At 38.4% G+C, this 20,499-nt stretch overlaps 1 protein-coding gene across 3 annotated transcripts in view; it reads right to left on the bottom strand.

The window, feature by feature from the left end:
- Window positions 1-20,499, bottom strand: part of ITSN1 (intersectin 1) — a 279,862-nt gene that overhangs the window by 79,224 nt on the left and 180,139 nt on the right. For all 3 annotated transcript variants that reach the window (XM_036744721.1, XM_036744719.1, XM_036744720.1), the window contains 3 exons: window positions 12,744-12,910; window positions 9,161-9,206; window positions 6,954-7,075 (listed from right to left, as the gene is read on the bottom strand). In XM_036744721.1, the coding sequence (XP_036600616.1) occupies window positions 6,954-7,075; window positions 9,161-9,206; window positions 12,744-12,910 (335 nt within the window). The remainder of the gene's footprint in view (window positions 1-6,953; window positions 7,076-9,160; window positions 9,207-12,743; window positions 12,911-20,499) is intronic.

Below are 20,499 nucleotides of genomic sequence, written 5' to 3'. Positions count from 1 at the left end.
TTGAGTCCCATTTACAACATGATTGATAAAGAGACATCTACCCTCCACTTGAAGACCTTCAGGAATGAAGAACTCACTACTCCGCTCATGAACCTAATTATTACTATTATTAGGAATTCTTTCCCTTATGTTGAACCAAAATCTGCATCCCTTAAACTAGAAAAAGAATGAACCTAATTCTGCTTCCATATATCAGTCCTTCAAACATTTGAAGCCAATGATCATGTGCATCCTAAGATTTCTCTTCTCTAGATTAAACACCTCTGGTTATTTCCACCAATCTTTGTGTGGCATAATTTTACATCTTCTCATCATCTTGTTCACCTTCTAGTTTTGTTCATTTTGCTTCTAAAAGGTGGTGTTCAGAAATGGACACAATGTCCTAGATGTGGTTTGAACAGGGCAGAGATCAAAACAACTAACCTCTCTTGCCCTGGACACTATATTTCTTTACTTAAAAAATTTTATATCTTTTGATTTTATATCACCTTCTTTTCCAAATAAATTCTTCCATCCTCCCCTACTCAGAGCCATCCTAGGTAACAATGAGTAAGAAAGACACTGGTGGGAGAGGGGAGGGCGGGTGGCAGGGGAGAGACTTCAGTAAAATTAAGCAACATATTAACCGAATTAGGTAGGTTTGCCTATAATTTTCCATGCCTATAGACCATCTCTGGACAAAGAGAGAAAGGAGCATTTCTCATCCCTTCTTCAGCACTAAGCTTTGTTACAATTACACAGCATTCGAGTTTTGGGTTTTGTTTTCATTTACACGTCATTATGTATATTGTTTTCCTGGTTTGGCTTACTTCATTTTACAGAAGTCCATAGAAGATTTCCTCATGCTTCTTTGTATTCATCATATTCACCATTTCTCATAGCACAGTTTATGCCATTATAGTCCTATTTCTCACTTTGTTCAATCATTATCAAATTTATAGGCATCTCTTCTGTTTCCAGTTCTTTACTATTGCAAAAAATCTTTTGGTATATAGGAGGCCTTTCTTTGTCACTGAAATCCTTGGTATGTGTAAGTAGCAGCATGATCTCTGAATCAAAGGATATGGACATTTTAGTCTCTTTCTGAACAGAAGTCCAAATCTCTTTCTAGAATGGTTGAACCACTTCACAGTTTCACCAACAATCCATTAGTGTGCCTGCTTTCTCACTGATTAGCCAACATTGGCTATTAACATTATCACCTTTGCTAATTTTGGGGATCTAATTTGGAACCTCAAGATTGTTTTGATTTGAACTCTTATTTTTAGTTATTTGGAGCAATCTTGTATTGATTAAATAACAAAGCAGCTAATCTAGGTATGATTTGAATTCATTGCGTGGATAATTTCCATTCTGAATTCGGAAACTCACTGAGGTAACTGAAAATAAGAAGTAAAGCCTCTTCTTAAATTAGTGTGGTATATTGTTTTTGTCTTTCTTTGTATCCCTAGTACTTAGCACAGCACACAATAAGCACAAAGTTTGCTTGCTGACTGAATGTTTCTACTGGAAAAAGCACTGAACCTCACATCAGAAGATCTGGGTTGGAAATATCGTCTGGCCTCTTACTAGCTATATAAACTTGGGCAAATCACTTAATATCTGAGTCTCAGTTTCCACATACATAAAATGGAGATAATACCATTTATACTACCTACCTTATTGAGTTGTTGTAAGAAAAATACTTTGTAAACCTTCCAGCATCTTCTAAGTATGCACTGCTCTTTGTTCCCTTAGTTATTTGTTTTAGATAATCAAGTGGTTCACTTGGGAACCATCCCATGAGAGATATTCATGTACAGAGAGATTTGCTATATGTACATATATCATGCTTTGAATTTTTTTAATGTGCCTGTGATTTCATTGATGTCAAGAACTCCTGGTGAGGAAATTCCCTCAACCAAAGCAGACTAGCAATTTCTCTGGAATAAACAATCTTAGACAGTTGCCTGAGGTAGCTTAAGCAGACACATGGTGCGCCGGATAGTGAACAAAGCCTTGGACACATACTGCCTGTGTGTCCTGGGCAAGTCATCTAACATATCAGTACACCAGGCAGCTCTCTAAGATTGTATATTCCAGAGAAACTGCTAGTTTTCTTTGTTTAAGGAAATTTCCTCACCAGAAGTTGTTGGTATTAAAGAAATCAAAGGCCCATTAAAAAACATTCTAAGCATGGCATGTTTGCTGTACGTGTCGCAAATCTCTCTGTACATAAGCATCTCTCTGGGATTCTTGCAATTTGCACTTGTACTCATGCGATGGATCCCAAGATCCAAGGTAGCTGGTACCTCAGTTTCTAGGGGAAAGTATATGGGACTACATTCTTAACACCATAACTCATGAGCCCCCATTAGTGTTCTTTCCTTTAACTGTCAGCCAGTAGACAATTACCTCTTGGGAAAGGCATTTACTAAGAGGAAATAATAAGAGCACTGACTATTTATGAAATAGTAAGAAAACTACAAAATATCCCTCCTATAAACTTAGGATAAACTCTCCAACAAATATGCACAGCATCCATGGGAAGAGTGGGCTCAAACTTAGGGTATAATGGCAGTGAAATGTGTAAGATCTATGTGGGATAAAGATAAATCACAATCTCTGGTACCTGGGTTAAAAAGTTCCTTTGTTCTTCATAGGGTTTTAAGTTTAATTTAAAATTCTTTAGGCCTAAAAATTTCCATTGATTACATTCTTATTTTCCAAATGTCATCCATTCTTTCTTCAGTTCAATTCCACAAGTATTTACTAAGCACCTAATATACCCCTAGCACTATACTAGGCACTGTGGTCAACGAAAAGAGATAAATGATATGGTACCTACCTACCTGGAGCTGTCAATATAGCCAGAAAAACCATATAGTGATAAAGTGTCTTTGGCTCTTCTTAATATTAAGCAGCCTACTGGTTCCCCTTAGCAGTATGGGCAAGAGGAGGAAGATCCTGCCCCTTTTCTACCTATCTGTACTCAATATGGCTATGATACCTAAATAAGTCAGGGGGTGTGTTGGGGGGCAGGATGGAGATAACTTTTTGTTATAAAATGGGATAGTTTCTTCTCAAATACTATGATCCCCAATGAGTCACATGAACTCACTGTAGCTTTCTGTTTGTATGTAGCAACCAGATGCTACTCATTCCAAACTGATTTATTCATTGGCAGATCTTTTAAGAGGAAATTTTATCAACCTAGGAAGTAGAAGTGAGATACAGCCTTGGGCCTAGCTGAAGGTTACATGACCAGAAGCAATGTAATCTAGTTTGACCAGAAGTAGTAGGCAAGTGTTTCACAGTTCAGGTCTGCTAGCACCTTTTACTCACTGTCTGGCAATAACAGCAGATGCCTCCTGGTGTTGTACAGATTTCCCCTTCTGATAGTTCAGGAAAGTGGCCTTCCCTTGTCTGTGGCCCTTAAACTAAGTTAAGTTGCAGAAGCCTGGCTTCGAAGAGTGTGTGTGTGTGTGTGTGTGTGTGTGTGTGTGAGAGAGAGAGAGAGAGAGAGAGAGATTTCTGGGTAACACAGGGAATGGAGAATAGCTGGCATAAGAAGCACAGTAATACACACACTATTTAGAATAATTGGCTTCAGCAATAAAACTGAAAAATGGTGAGTTTTTAATCTAGAACAAACTGCTTGCATTGTAGACTGAATTTTGTGATTTATTTTATAGAAAATATGAATGTGAATTGGCTAATAATACCTGGACTTTTGGATAACTTATACAGCAAAGGTTGTATATATCCCATTTCATGGGTGTGGATGGTTAGAACTTCCCATTTATTGATTTAATAGCTTTGATTTAAGTTTTCCTATCTGCTTTTAGATTAATGTACTCCATAATGCATTTTTTTAACCTGACCTGTGATTTCACTGGTGTAAGGAATCCCTGGTAAAGAACCTGCTAGGACTAGAGTTGCTTCTTACTATTTGACTGTGATTCTCTTTTGATTTGGGGGATCACAAACTAGATCAGATGCCTGATAAGTAGCCATACTAAACTAGAAGATCAATTGACATTAGAAATTCTTAGTGATATGGTGGATATGCTAAGACATCAGCATCCCACCAATAAAGGAGAAATGTGTACAGGCTACTTACTGAAATGTGAATGAAAGACATACTGAAGCCATAATAATGGGATGCCTAATAAGTAGCCATACTAAACTAGATCAATTGACATTAGAAATTCTTAGTGATATGGTGGATATGCTAAGACATCAGCATCCCACCAATAAAGGAGAAATGTGAACAGGCTACTTACTGAAATGTGAATGAAAGACATACTGAAGCCATAATAATGGTCCTTTATAACATGTCTAAATACTGAATCAGTGCTAGGCCAACATAGAGCAGCAAAGAAGAAGGACCAGACTCACAAATGTGGTAGTGACAGGACTTTTCTGACAATTTTGAAAACAAACTTTACTCAGGATCCAAAGAAACTAGGCCCAATAAAACAATGCAAGGTTAGTCTATAATTTGTAGGCCCAAACCTGGCAGAACACAATCAAAGGCACTATAAGATAGCCCATCTTTCACTTTTCCCCAGTAAAGTCTACTGGTCTATAGTAATCTTTTGGGTAGTTATCTAATTTGTTTACAGAGAGTAAAAAGTTGGCAAGTCCAGACTAAAACTGGAAAAGATACTCTAGAACAGGGTTGTCCAAGCTTAGGTTTTTATTGAAACAATAGACAATATATTTTGATTTGCCATTTTAATAAGAGTTCTGAGGTAGCTCAGCTTCATTTACTAAAGCATTTATGTAAGTTTCTATGCTTGTAGGCTGGCTGCATAAATCGCACTGTGGGCCACATGCGGCCTGCGGGCTGCATTTTGGACAGCCCTGCTCTAGAAGAAAAGAGTATTTCTAAAACATCCATACCATGGGAATCCTTGGTAGCAAAAAGGAGAGGACAGATAGAGGTGTGCTGAAGTCTGCCGGAACTAACTGAGATGTTAAAATTTCAGCGTGAGCATTTACACTTCAGAAATTGGTTAACGCTGTAAATCAGGTTTTGGTTTACTGTTTTGTTGATTGTCTAGACTTAAAAGAAAGTGATGGAGAAAATGTTAATGATTTAGATTAAACTTAAAAGTGTTGTCTACCCAGGTGTTAAACATTGGCACACCCCTGAGGACAGAAGAAATGTACCCTTAACAATAACTCTAAAATTCTTAAAATTCTGAATAACTCAAAAAAATCCCATAATTGTCTTTTTTTTTTTTTTTTGCTCTCCCTTCTTGTTTTCTTTACTAACCAAATTTTCTCTTATAACCCTTTAGGCTAGAGATAGAGTAGCCTTTCTTTGGGTGTTATCATCCTAGTTCCATTGGGATTACTCAACCCTCAACCATGAAACCCAATTCTTTGTACCACTAGGGTCAGCTACCAAAAGCATAATTGGGATGATGGACCACTTTTGGCTTAGACTACAGGGCCACAATGACTGAACTAGCCCAGTTGTGTCCTGAATGCTATCAACAGAAAATGCAGTTTTATATATCCTTAAGCTAAGGATTTTTTCAGCATTATTTATAAGTTAAATTGTTTATCCCATCTGCAGGTGCCATCCCTCTCCCCCCAAATAGTTTTACCTTGTACATATTTTATAAATGCTCACACACACACACACCCGCACACAGACGTGTGCATGCACATATGCGCGTTATCTCTCTGTTAGGGGACAGACACTTTTCATTTTTGTCTTTGTCTCCCCAGAACCTAGCAGATTCCCTGGCACAAACATGTTAAAGAGATCATAGCTCTGGAGTGATCCGGGGATGTTTGGGGTGATGGTTCAGGAGCTGCAGCGGCAACAATCACTATGGGAGGTAATGCTGGCTGACACCTGTTCTGTATCCCCTACTTTGTTCGATAACCATAAAGTCTCTCTCGTCAAAGTAATTGCCTACACTGTGTGACTAGAATCTGAACACTTATCAAGCAAGGCTGGAAAGCTAACTCTCTGGTCTTCCTCATTACACTTTATGCTATATTTGCAGCCCTCTTTCCCACTTTCACACTCTACTTTATAATAAAATTGTTTTTATATGTGTCTTATTTGATCCTTCTATAGAAGGCGGGATGTTCCACAATGGCAGGACCTTGTCATATTCATCTTTTATAATCTGATCAGCATTCAACACAGTGCCTTATACGTAGTAAGTACTGGAATTGAATTTGTCTTTTTGTTTTGGGGAGTGTCACGGTGAAAACAAGAGATGGAAATTGTGTGTGTTGTGTGTGTGCACACACGCACACGTGCTTTAAAGCAAAACAGGACATCATAGGAGGAGCATGAAAGGAAAAAAGTAGTGGTAGTGTAATAATAACAATAGTCATGATGATAGCTAACATTTCCATGTGCTTTAAGGATTATACAATGCTTCCCGTACATTATTTAATTTTTTCACATTTCATTTGTTTCATTTTTCATATTATATTTATTTCATTTTCATTTTTTTCAATTCGAAGATGCACTATGAAGAAGTACAGTCCCCATTTTAAAGAAAAAGAAACTGAGGTTAAAGTGAGAGGTTAAGTGACTCATCCAACCTGACACAGCTAAAAAGTGGTAGAGCTAAGCCTATTTAACCCAACGTGCTTGGATTACAAATCGAGTAATCTTTCCACCCCACCACAAAGAGGAAGGAAATGCATAGCAGTGTGCCTCTAAAGACAAAGTTTGCTGACTTCATATTTCTGCCTGGGTCAGTCCTGAAATGTTCTGGATTAGGAGGGGAGAAGCATACAAGCCGCTCAGACCACAGGGTAATTTGACTCTGAAATGTATAGAAATGTGGCTTCCCATTTTGGATCTCAAAAGTTCCATCTTTAAAATGTATGGGCATTTGAAGAAGCACACACACTTGGTAGTGTTCTCTCTTTGGCATTTTATGTGTTAGAATTAGAAGATAACGTTTTACACAGATTATATGGAAACTAACTTGAAGCTCTCCTTCCCACCATCCTCCTGGATTCTTCTTTCGGATCAAAATCAGTTGTCCAGGTGCCAGGGTAAGTTGTTCAGGGCCAGTAGCAGTATAAGATGCGATAACTTGGGCAATTTCTGAAAATCAAAACAAAAATGAGTGACTCACAGGAGTAAATCTAGCAGCACCTTTGGTTTGTCCACAGATAGCATTAAAAACTGATTTATAGTTGGTTTAACATCAAAGCAACTAGAAAAGTTCTTTGGTATTTTTATCCCCTCATGTCCTAATTAGGTAGGGAGATTCACCTCACTTCCTAAGGTCCTGTTGTAGTCCTCGGTTCTATATACAAGAGACATAAGGAGAGTTTTTCATTCTTCTAGTCTAGTAAGAGAGAGAAATTATGTTTTTCTTACAAACTACTCAATTTCTAAAAGCTGATTTTAAAATCTGAATTTTCAGTATCCCTTGCTAATACCATTACGATCCTTTTCTTCAGAGAAAACATTTTCCCACTCATCAATTTGTAGTCTATAAAGGTATAAACAGTCTTCTGACTTCAGGGGCTTCAGGTGGGAAGCACCCAAAAGTTAGAGAAGGCATTTACGCACAGTTATCAATTTAGCACATACATACAAAAGGGAAATAGTTCTATACTTCTCCTGAATGTTGAAATCTCAAAGGAAAAACTCCAAGAGTATTACAGAACAGTTCTGAAAAATCAGCTCTAATGGCACTGCAGGTTTAGAGAATAATAAAAAAAAATCTTCCTTTCAGTGAACACTGGCACATCTATAATCATTCTCTGAGACTCCAGAAGCAATACACAACAAACCTGTCTATTCTCCTATTCCCTTTGGACAGAATTCTGCCAGAAAAATGCCTTGGGCCAATGGCAGAATTTCCTCCTTCCTTGCTCAAACTTAGGAGGAATGATCACAACTTCCATCATTTCCCATTCTACATTTACAAGTTAAGCTGCCCCCATGGAAATGCTCATACCAGTGTAAAACTGAATAAAAGTATAGATGATTCTGCTTGGTGCTTAGAGAGTAAGCAAGAATGGGTTTGAAAGCCCTCACCAGGAAGACTGGTGAAAGCATCTAGATTAGAGGACTTGTTTAGGATGGACAAAATCCAAAGTAGTGACCTATTTGGCTTCAGATGTTCTTTCTTAAATGAAGCTGGCACATGCAGGAAGCAATCTGCCACCAACTTTGCTTCTCCCTTTGTTTTCTCAAGATGCAGACAAACTACACCCAGCTCACTTAACCCAAGGAGGGTTTCAAGTGAAAGCTTAAACTCATCTGGGCATCAAATATAAAAGCACTGAGGCACTCTAGAATCATTCAATTATTCTCAGCAGGGCTGAACTTTGAGATAAAGTTTATTTGCTCTCAATGCCCTGAGCCAAATTTCTGGAGCTCAAGTGAAAATCCATAGTGACTGGTTTATCTATTTTTCCTTGTTGTGTAAAAACTGTAGGCCTCAGAGAAAATACTCTTTCTCCCAGTAACGAATAATCTTTCTTCCAATAGTCGTTCAATGGAACATCAAAATATGTCAGGTGAGATAAATATGTGTTGTAAAAAGCCCTTTAAGTACAGCGGTATACTTGTTCTCTCTCAAGAATTATCTGTAATATTTTTGCTTCCAAAAGTATGATTCACACCAACTAAAAACCATGTAAAGACAGAGAAATTCCTGCAATCTTGCACCTTCAATGGATGTGAGAGAAATCACCTGATGCCTCTGAAATGAACCTGCTCTCACTTACAACCCAGCATTATGACAATTATGCTACGTCATTCTCGTCTGTTGGGTGTATTAACTGTTGGATGAGCAAAATCAGGCCTGCAACATCCATCCTCCCAAGTGTGTCTGTGAAACTGCCAAGCGCCAGCTATCTGGTAGCTCCATAATACCCTTTTCATCATCCTGAAGTCATATATTTCCTTACTATCACAGGAGAGCTAAATTAGTACCAACTGCCATTTTATATTTTCCCCTTTACATTAGGTGCTTATGGCACAATGCCAATCTTGCTTAACTACATACACAATTCTTATACATCCCCAGAAAACAGAGATGGATAAGAAAATGTCTGAGGAAAAGCTTCCTTTGTTCTTGTTCTAAGCTTTTGGCCTTAGTTAACATGACTGGGATCAATTATCACTTACATTTAAAATATTTCAAAATAAATACTAGGACTTACAACTTACCAGGTTTCTTTCCTAAACTCCCTGCTTTCCCAATAGTCCCAGGGGCCTAAAACAGAAGGAGAAATAAATTTTAGATAAACCCTCATACAGGTATCATCTTCACCCCAATATTTTTTTACATGGGGGTGGAAGGAGGTAGTGAGAATAAACCAATTCAAATGATTTCAATGGCATAGTGAGGAAACTCCCTCTACCAATGTAAAACAAATAAAAACAACCCTAGAGAACCATTCATTTTTGACAAATTTTTAACACATTGTCCCAGAGAAGACACAGCATAAGTTTTGTGACTCCATGAAGTTATGGTGGGAGTCAAGTTATTAAATATATAGTGAGAGAAGAAACCTTGGCCCTAGAGACCGAACTGTGGACTTATCGAGAATATTGTTGTTTTACAATAGTGGGGAGACTGCCGCAGGTTTCCCCACCCCTGTGAATCCAAACATTGCATTTTTAATGCACATTATTGTAAGATTCTATTCCCATATAGTGGAAAAAAAGATTCAGTGTCCAACTTCTTTTCTATTCTATGGATAGCTATGGACTAGAGAGGGACAACAGCTAGTGCTCACTAATACAAATAAATTTCTTTTGCATTGTTGTCACCCTTGAAGCCACACCTCAAAATTTAGCATGAAAGAATGTAATTCAGAAGTCCTTTGATAACCCAATTAAGATTAAAAAAAAAGTGGGAAAGAAAAAAAAATGAAGCATGATCTTTTTGGAAAACGGTGAAACTTCTTATTGTGCTTTCAGTGTTTTGTGTCCATTATTTTGAATGAATAAAATTTATTATTTTTAGCAAATATTTATTAAGTGCCTTGAGTCTAAAATCTTATGTCTTTGTTAACATTTTGTTAACAAACAATTTATAGGCACACCAATAGCCCTGATTTTATATATAACAAAAAAGCTCTGAGGAGCAAAATTCCGAGGAAAGGAAAGGATTATTGTTATAGCTCAAAGAACATAAAGGTTTCTAGCCAAGGCAGAATCCATTAAGTATCTTGTGGACTAGCTATGTCCTCACCAAGCAAGCAGCACGTTCAATAAAAATACCAATGGACAATCACTGTACAAGCAAGGTTAAGAGGGGATTACTGGAGGAAAGAGGATGAAGAACTTTAATCAGGAACATGAATACCGCAAGCAAGTGGAGAGGATCATGTTATTCAGGGGAACGTGATGTAGATAAAGTGCTTTATATGCCAGCTATTATTATATGTCCTGATAGCACCTAAAGGATGTCTCGGAGAATCTGCGATAGACTATCTGCTACTCACTGCCTTTACCTTAGCCTGGAGAAAGAGCAAGGTCACGAGGCAAAACTCTACCAACTTTGGCCTTGTAGGTGTAGTTTTGCCATTTAAACTTGGAAAAAAATACTTGATTTTGCCATTATACACTAATATCCTTAAGAATGTAACTTCTTGGGGCAGCTAGGTGGTGCAGTGAGTAGAGCACCGGTCCTGGAGTCAGGAGGACCTGAGTTCAAATCCAGCCTCAGACACTTGACACGTGTACTAGCTGTGTGACCTTGGGCAAGTCATTTAACCCCAACTGCCCTGCCTTCCCCATTCCAAAAAAAAAAAGAAAAAGAATGAAGCTTCTAGTGTCTTTTCACTGAAACAGCAGTTATATGATTTTTAGTGAATCTAACTCCTCTGCCTGAGGAAGAGTTGAATTCCCCCTTGTCATTTCTGGAGGGTACAGCAGTACCTACTCTTTTGTTTTTTAATTTTTATTTTCAGTTTCGAATTTTCACCCTCTTTCTAGACCCTCCCCCACCCACTGACAAGGCAAGAAATACGATCCCACTATACCTGCAAAGTCATGCAAAACATATTTCCATATTAGCCACGTTGTAATAATAATAACAATGATAACAAGTCAAGAAAAATAAAGTAAAAAAAAGGTTCAATCTGCACTCAGAGTTCAGCAGTTCTCCCTCTGGAGGTGGATAGCAAATTGTCATGAATCCTTTAGAATTGTGGGGGGAGTAACCTGGCATAAGATAGGTGCTTGATAATGTTTATTTGATTATCATTACAATACTGCTGTTAAATAGTTCCTACCCTTAAATGTCAGAAGGGAGCTGAGCTGTCACAGTAATGTACAAAGAAAAATTTTTTTAAAAAAAGGAGCGTTACAGAGGAGTAGATATAGAAATGCATCTAGAATCTTTCCCTGGCTTGTTTTCAAACTACTATGGGCTCAGGAATGGTCAAGATATTCTTCTTCACTCATACAATGTCACAGGTGGCTTCAGTTTTCCAAATGTGTCTAAAGGCCTCTTCCTGCCCATTGACCGAGGAAGCAGGAGGCAAGAGGGCAAGGTTAAACAACTGTAATGGAATGCAGGATGGAAATGGAGGCCAATGAAAAGGAAACTCCTGAGTATTCTGTTTATCTGCAGCAGATTACCTTAATAAGCAAATTCACACTTCCTGCAAAGTTGCTTTTTATTTTGAAAGCCAACAAAAAAAATGAACAGCATTTAAGCCTATTTAGTGGATTATTAAGGAGGATGCATGGTCAAAATGTATATAGAGTCATACATTTTACATCTACCTATTATGATCAGTGAGAAACCTTCCAGAACCTGACAGATTTAAACAAGTTCAAACAATTTTATTTCTATTTTCCTTTAATTTTTTTTATTTCTGTTTTATTTATATTTACTTAGTTTGAGCAATCTTTAAACAGAGGTGAATGGTCGATATGAAAGATGTAAATATGCAACTTGCAATATTCCCAAGTACTATGGAACAAGATTAAAACGTAATTAAGAAGCATTTAAAATGAATAAAAATACAATCATCATAGATAAGGTTGATATGTGGTTTTCTAAGTCAATATGTGCCTACCGGTTGTGGTTTAGGGATATAATGGTCTCTAGTTTCTATTTGAGTTTGACACCTCTAGTTTTTATTGTCAAATTAATGAGAGGCAAATATTCCTAGGGCACTGAAAAAATCATTAGGAAGATTAAAACATTCATACATAACGCTCTGTAATAAGACAAATTAGGTACTACTATAATTTGCCTTCATGTACCCCATATTACGAAGAAAAATGAACATCATTTTTGCATGTACTGTCATTATTATCCAGTCATCTCGGTCATGTTCAATGCTTTGTGACTCCCTTTAGGGTTTTCTTGGCAGAGATACTGGAGTGGTTTGTCATTTCTCCAGCTCATTTTACAGATGGGGAAACTGAGGCCAACAGGGTTAAGTGACTAGGGTCACACAATAAGTGTCTGAGGCTGGATTTGAACTCAGGAAGATGAGTCTTCCTGACTCCAGGCCTGCACTCTCTCTACTACGCCATCTCGGTGCCCTCTTTGTATGTATGGGATGGCCTTCTTCTGACTGTGTTTGCCTCATTACTAAAACCCTTAAGGGAATCAAGGAATCAATGATTTATAAACAATTATACGTAGAAGTCTTCATTTTCTTGCTCTAAAACTTAGTAACACTCTTGAAAAAGATTTCATATAATTGATTCTACCTTCAAATCCTAAAAGTGACTACACAGGAGAAATGGAAAGTTTCTGAAGATCGAGTTAATAAGGATTTACCTCTGAGTCTTTAAGCCTCACATAGTTAGAAGGAAAGACTCCAGATTTGTCAGCCACTGTTCCTGTCCACCAATCACCATCTTTCTTCGTAACCAAAATCACATCCCCTTGCTGAAAGGTTAAATCGCCTTGTTCAGAACTCTCATAAGTGTACATGGCAATATACTCTGGTGGGGAGAAACGATGACATACAGTTTAACTTCTGAGAAATCCTGTAAGTATATAGACCTTAACAATTGGGCCTTTGACGCTAATAAGACGGCCTTCTGTAATCAATAAGGCATATATTATACAATAAGGCAATATAGCACACAAATGGTAAAATGTCACACTAGACACAAAACCTACACTAGAAACAAAAAAAAAACACACTACAGAAATGATCACTGTAATTTCAATTTACGGCTCTCAATTAATTTCTTATTTAGGCAATTTTACAACTTGGACAATGGAAAAGAAAATCCTATCTAAAGCATCAGTGGGTTAAAGCAAAATTATTGTTCATAACCACCACAGGTATTTCTTGCTGAGATTACATGTGGGCATAATGGAATTTGTTACTAAAGAATTCATTCATTGTTTTGTTGGATAGAAACCAAGGGTGAAAGGTGCTTATTAGATACTTATATGCCTGAAACCATGGAATCAAATAAAAAGAAACCAGCAAAAATCCCAAAGCTCAACCTAGTTAGTAGCTTCTATGGTACTTCTTAGAGAGGTTCTGGCCACATCAAGGTGTCTCCTTTGAATCTAGGATGCATAAGCAGAAGATTCAGTAGAGAACAGGTGAGCTAAAGTGGGTCTGTGATTTCACTGACACAGGGCACACTCCCAAATGATGCAATTCCCTCTACCAATGCAAGATGGAGCCTTAGCAACCTACCATCTTTTTTTTTTGTAATAGCTTTTTAAACTTAATATTTTATTTTTGCCCCAATTACACGTAAAAACAATTTTTAACATTTGTTTTTTAAAACTGAGTTCCAAATTTTCTCTCTCCCTCCTTCCCTTCTCCCCTCATTGAAAAGGCAAACAATTTGATATAGGTTATATATCTGCAGTCACGCAAACCAATTTCCATGTTAGTCATGTTATCAAAGAAAGCAGACAAAAAAGCCAAGAAAAATAAAGAAAGTAAAGAAATAGTATGCTTCGATCTACATTCAGACTCCATCAATTCTTTCTCAGGAGACGGACAGCATTTTTTATCATAAGCCCTCCAGAACTGTCTTGGATCACTGTACTGCCGAGAATAGCTAAGTCATTCACAGTTGATCACCATACAATACTGCTGTTACTGTATACAATGTTCTCCTGGTACAACCTATTGTCTCAAGAGCTTCCTAGTGCATTAAAAGGTTATGAGACTTGCCCAAGGTCACAAAGCCAATATATCTCAGAGGCAGGGAAGATGGGATTGCTTCCCGGAAACATCCAGCTCTGAAAAACAAGACTATTCCAAAGTTTAGGATCAACAGTGACTGTTGGTAAGGATGATCATTCAGCAAGAAGGTTCTCCTAGTTTTCTAGGAGAAACAGGAGACTCTCCTGCCACTTAGTACCCAACCCAATCGCACACAGTTACTCTACAAACAGACTTTCAAGTGCAGAGCAAATCTAAGTTGGAAACTTTCAGTGAGATAAATCTCTTTTTTAACTCAAAGGATTTCTTTTCTTTTGATCCCTCCAATTCTGACCTTTCATTTCATTATCATTCCCTCTTTAAAATAAAACACTGCATGCTGCCAAGGTTTGTTGGCAATCATACTTCCCAAGGAAAGAGAATCTAAAATTTTGAAGCTACTTCCAAAAACATTTGAGAAACTACAGAAATGTGAACCTTGATTGAACTTAAATAATGCTACATGAGAAATAAAGGAGAGTGGAAATATGTTAAGGCCTTGTAGCTTTATCTGAAATACTCCAGGCATGTGCAGACCCATACTTAACATTAAAATGCAAACAGCCTATTATGAATTTTAAGGAGTATCCTAATTAGTTCCAGAAATATCATGGAAAATTTTGTGAAATTGTTTCCAAAAAGAAAAAAAGCAAAAATCATTGTTGGTTAATGCCTAAGTAAATATTTTGAGAGATAATAAAGCAGAAAACCTACACAATCCTGTTCATATTTTCATTACTTGAAACTGTAAAATTCCAAAGTGGCCTTTTCATTATATTGCAAGCACACACACACACACACACACACACACACACACACACACACACACCCCTCCTGTCCAAACTCATGCTTATCTCTCTCCACCCCCCAGAAATCTTATCTTCTAATGACCTGCATTATTTGAAAATCTCGAAACTCAAAGAATCTCAGTGTTAGAAGAAATCTTAAAGAGACCACCTAGTCTAACACATAACTGATCTAAAATCCTTATTACCAAATCTATCCAAAATTTTCAACCAGTGGTCTGTCAGTCTTTACCTGAAAAACTCTAGTCATAACCATAGTCACCTTTTGAGGTGGCCCTTTCCTTCTGTATAGTTCTGTTAGAAAGCTGGTACTAAGTAAAGCCTAAATTTGTTTCTGAAACTGGGGCTGGGCAGAATAAAGCTAATCCATCATCTGTATGACTGCTCTCCAGAAATTTGAAGATAACTATAATCAACAGGGTTTTTAAAATCAATACTCTTGCCCTGGTGTCCAGCTTTTTGACTATCTTGGTCGCTTCCCTCTAGGTGTCCTTCCTAAAATGTGATGCCTACAACAGAATAGGTGTGGTCTTCAGATGTGGTCTGAACACGAGTACACCTCTTCCTTCACTCTGGTCATGAGTCTTTCGATGCATGTAGGATAGCACCATTCTTTATCATATTGTTGATGCATATTGAACTTGTAGTCAATCCACTGAAGCCATCAGATGTTTTGTAGAAAGAAATGATGCTTCACCATACCTCTCTCAGTGTGTATTTTTGAAGTTCCTTTTTTGTTTTTTTAAAACCCAGGGGTAGTAGTTTATGTTAATCTCTATTAAATTTCATCTTATTTGATAGAGAAGCCCATTGTTTTAGTCAGGCAAGAGTTTTGGATCTTGACTGTCATCTAATGTGTTAGCTATTCTTCCTAGCATTGGATAACCTACAAATTTGACAAGGGGATGCTCTTTGTGCCTTCACCTAAGTCAGTGATAAGGATGCTAAAAAAAAAAAGCATATCCCACTCATGAACTCTCTTCAAGTTGCCACTGAACTCTTAATGACTACTCTTTGGGTCTGGTCATTCAACCAGCTACAAACTGACCTCAGGCACTAGCCCAGGGCTTCTTAAATTTTTTCCACTCAACCCCTTTTCACATTTCAGCAGCATTCGTTGGCACTGGGTGGGTGAGACAGCACATGCAGTGCAAAGTTGTAATATCAATTAAGTTGGGACTTTCTTACTGTTTTAAAATGATGAAGTGTCTTTGAATCTTACTAGATGCTAAGCCCCAGGCCCAAATCCCAATTAGGTGCTAAACCTATGTGGGTGTGAAGCTTCCAGGGTCCTAAGGGGAGGTGCTAACTCCAGAGCCAATCATAGCAGCCTAAGTTCTGGTCATTCAGATGATGTTTGATGACATCTGAAACGGTATAAGAAGAGAAGACAGAGCTATTTGCTCAGGGGCTTTCACGCTGATGTGGAGACTCTGGGCAGCTGTAGTTAAGAGCCCTCCAGCTTGCCCAGCTGTCCGGACTTGGCTTTCTTGGTAACTATGAATTGTATTTGGTCTGTCTGTAATTTGTTTGTATTTGCTCTGAAGTTCAGGGTGCTGGCTTTTTCCCCTGAACTAAGTGACTGATGTCTGTACGTTGGAATGAAATAAGATTGTTAACCTCTTAACATTGCTTTCCTTAGTAAAGCAGATCAAAAGAACCTGAGCTTTTGCAGCGTGCTGGTAGCATCCTTGTTGTTGGGCTTGTGTTGGTCTTTCACCCCCACAACAGCTGCTAGCCAGACTGTTGAAACAAAAGTGTACATGTCATGTGTTCAGAACCAAGGCTGCAGTGAAGTTGTGTGAAACAACATGGGCAACTCCTGCCAGAAACACCTTGGAGACAAGTCTAACACCTCTTCCAGATTCTTCAAATATTTGAGAAGAACAGACATGTTCTTCCTAACTTTTCTCTTCTCCCGGCAAAATATCCTTAGTTCTTTGTACGGCATTATCTCTAGTCCTTGCACCACTGTTTGCTTTCCAGTGAATAAACTTCATTTGCCTTCTATACCTTGACCCAAGTCACTGGTTGATTCATGGATCTAATATAAACTTCTCTGTTGACAATTAAACCCCCTTCTCACATTCCAAGGTCCAGCCATACTGGCCTACTTGACTTTCTGTATCCATGACACCTCTCTGGACCTTTGTATTGACTATCTTCCAGAGAGGAATGTTCTCATTCCTCACTTCTGCCTCTTGGAATCCTTACTTTTCTTCAAGACTCAGCTCTTCAAAACTTCAAGGGCCACGTTGAATCTTTTCCCATTGCTTCCAGCTGTGAGCACAGCCCCTTCACAAATCTACATTATATTTGTTTTGTATATATTCTGCTTATACTCATAGGTGTACATATTGCCTCCTCCATTAGGATATAAGCTCTTTGGGGGCAAGGACTTTCATTTATGTCTTTGCGTCTCCAATGTTTAGCACAGTGCCTGGCACGTAATAATAAATGCTTGTCAATGGACTGATTGACAAAACCATTGAATAAAACAGAACAATGGATTGATTGACAAAACCATTAAATAAAACAGAAGCATGGGCTTGGGGCATCCCTTTAGAGATCTTCCACCAAGGTGACACAGACAAATTAATGGCTATTAGAAGACTAATCATTCAACTAGTTTTGAATCCCAACAAACTGCACTACGATCTAACCCATATCAGTATAAGAGACTTTGTCAAATGCTGGGCTGAAATCTGGATACGCTAAATCTTTAGCTTTTTAAAGATCTACTTAGTCTTAGAATCTTGTCAAAAAAGGAATTAAGGTTGGTCAGGCAGTCCCTATTTGTGAGAAGCCATATTGATTATATTAAACATCATTTTTCTTTCCAAATATTCACAAACCATCCTTTTAATAATGTGTTCTAAAGTTTTGTAAGCAGTATCATCTCATACTTGTACACCCTGATTATATAACTTCCTTCATTCTTCCACTTCTTTTCTTTAGTGTATTCCTTTCCCCCTGCCTTCCCTTAAGATCATTAAAATATAGCAAAACCATTCCTTGGCCCTCTGTCTTATTACACCCTCTTTATGACCCCTAAGGTTTTGAGGGGACTCGTATCGTTGCCTTCCGTGAGAATACAAACAGTGCATCCTTGTTTAGTTCTTTTTGGTTGCTCAACCATATTGTTCTTTTTATATTTCTCTTGTATCTTTTGTTTGTATTTCAAGGTTTCCACTCAGCTCTGGTCTTTTCATCAGGAATGCTTAAAAGTCCTCTATTAAATATTATTTTTTCCCCTATAGGATTATAGTCATTTTGACTGGGTAAGTTATTATTCGTTGTAAGCCAATGTATCTTCTGAGTTTTGGAATATTGCACTCCAAGTTCTCCACTATTTTAGAATGATGGCTGCTGAATCTTGTGTGAGCCTGACTGTGGCTGTTTGGTACTTGCATGTTGTTGTTTTTGTTTTTTCTGGCTGCTTGTATGTTTTCTTTGATCTGGAAACTCTGGATTTTGGCTACGATGTTCCTGAGAGTTTTCATTTGGGGATTTCTCTCAGGAAATGACCTGTGAATTCTTTCTATTTCCAATCTGCTCTCTGATTTTAAGAGGTGGTTTTCCTTTATCATTTCTAGACCCTTTTCTAAATGCAATGGCTTTAACACATTCCAACGATGCTTAAATTATCTCTCCTTGTTCTGTTTTCTAGGTTGGCTGTTTTTACTATAAGATAACTTAACATTTTCTTCAATTTTTTTCTCTAGTCTTTTGACTTTATTTTAATATTTCTAATTGTCTCATAGAGTCATTCATTTCTGTTTTATTTGTTCTAATTTTCAAGCATCTGCTTCTGCTAAGCTGTTAAATTCTCTTTCCAAACCTTTCATCCATGGTTCTCATTTCTTTTCCAGTTTTCTTCTCTAGTGCACTCTTTAATTTATAAAATCATTTTAAAACTTTTGCTTCATTTCCTCCAGGAATTCTAGTTGACTGGTTTTTGCTTTGAGGTTTTGCTTATATGTTATTTGGAGTCATTCTTCTGCATTCCTGTTAGGAATATCCCTTTATGGTGAGATTCTTTTTGGTTTACTCATTCTTCCAACCTTACTTCTTGAATTGGGGCTCTGTGTTAGGGCCAGGCTTTTCTGGATGGAACATCTGAGCATTGCTTAGTCCTATTTTAAATTCTCATAGGTCCTCTTTCTACTTTCTCTGGGACTTGAATGCTACATTCCTCAAGGATCTCAGGGGTGCAGAAATGCAGGCTCTCCCTTTGTCTGAGCTAGTGTAAGCAGAATGGCCGTTGTTTTCTTTGAGTGACTCAGTTTATCTCATTGAGCCTTGCTGGGTGCTGGGCCCCAGAGCCCTGTGGAACCTTGGTGCTAACTCCAGGGAGGGCCTAGTTTACATGTCTGGGACAGCAGAGGCTTTTAGACCATGTGGGTTTAGGTCCACCTCTTTGATTCATGGGGCTGGCTAAGGGGAGTTGTTAACTCCCGAGCCATGCCCTACTGGGTGTGTTAACCTAGCTAGTCTACGCGGATGTGAACCTCCCAGGGTCCTGGAGGAGGGGCCAACTCAAGAACCAATCGGCTCTGGTCATTCAGGCGACGCTTGATGATGTCAAAAACTCTATAAGAGGAGAGAAGACAGCTTGAAGATCCCTTTTCGTGTGGAGCAGCAGTGGTGGCCAGAGTGACTCTGGGCCAGCCCTTGTTCCAAGCTCTCGGGCTGAACCCAGATGTTGGTAACTATGAATTGTATTGGGTCTGTCTGTTGATATTTGTAATTTTTTTGTATTTTGTTCTGAAGTTCAGGATGCTGGTTTTTCCCCCTGAACTAAATGAATGTTCTGAAGTTCAGGTTGCTGGTTTTTCCCCCTGAACTAACTGAATGCTGTCTGTATGCTCCCCTGAACTAACTGAATGCTGTCTGTATGCTGGATTAAAGTAAGCTTGTCAGCCCCTTCACCTTGCTTTCCTTGGTTAAGCAGATCAAAAGAACCTGTGCTTTCCCGGCGTGCCGGCAGCTTTCTGGGTGCTGCCCCACAGAAGCTGCTAGCCGTACTGTTAAAACAGCTAGCTGCTCTGGTTTTTCAGCTACAGGCTTCAGACTAGGGTGGGGACTAGAACAGAGACCACACTACAGGGTCAGAGCCACACAGTAGTTGCTTATTTGTCTTACTCTCTTTGTTTAGTACATGGCCTCAGGCCCATAACTGCTCCTTCCTCTGGTCCACCACTCCTAGACGCAGCTCCCCCTCAGTCTGCAGTAGATATGAGACCTAGTTCTGGGGTGTAAGCAACAGGTGTCAACTGGCACCTTTTTTCCTGCTCCTTGGCTATTGTCAGAGCCTTCCAAGCTTAATCCTCTTCTTGCCCTAGTTCACAGCTCCAGGCCCCAATTCTGTCCTCTTGTTAGAAGGTATGGTGTGGTGCTGTCTTGGCTGGTCCCCAACCACAGCATCCAAAAACCTCTGCCTCCCTATGTGGACCTGGACTAGAAAAATGATTCACTGTGATTTTTCCTTGGATTTCCCAATCAGAACTTTGTCTGCTGCTTTTCTAAGACTTTGTTGTAGTAGTTG

This window comes from Trichosurus vulpecula, chromosome 2 (assembly GCF_011100635.1).
Source record: "Trichosurus vulpecula isolate mTriVul1 chromosome 2, mTriVul1.pri, whole genome shotgun sequence".
Taxonomy (NCBI): domain Eukaryota; kingdom Metazoa; phylum Chordata; class Mammalia; order Diprotodontia; family Phalangeridae; genus Trichosurus; species Trichosurus vulpecula.
Note: the sequence above shows the minus strand (reverse complement) of the source record. Positions and strands in the feature narration are given on the sequence as shown.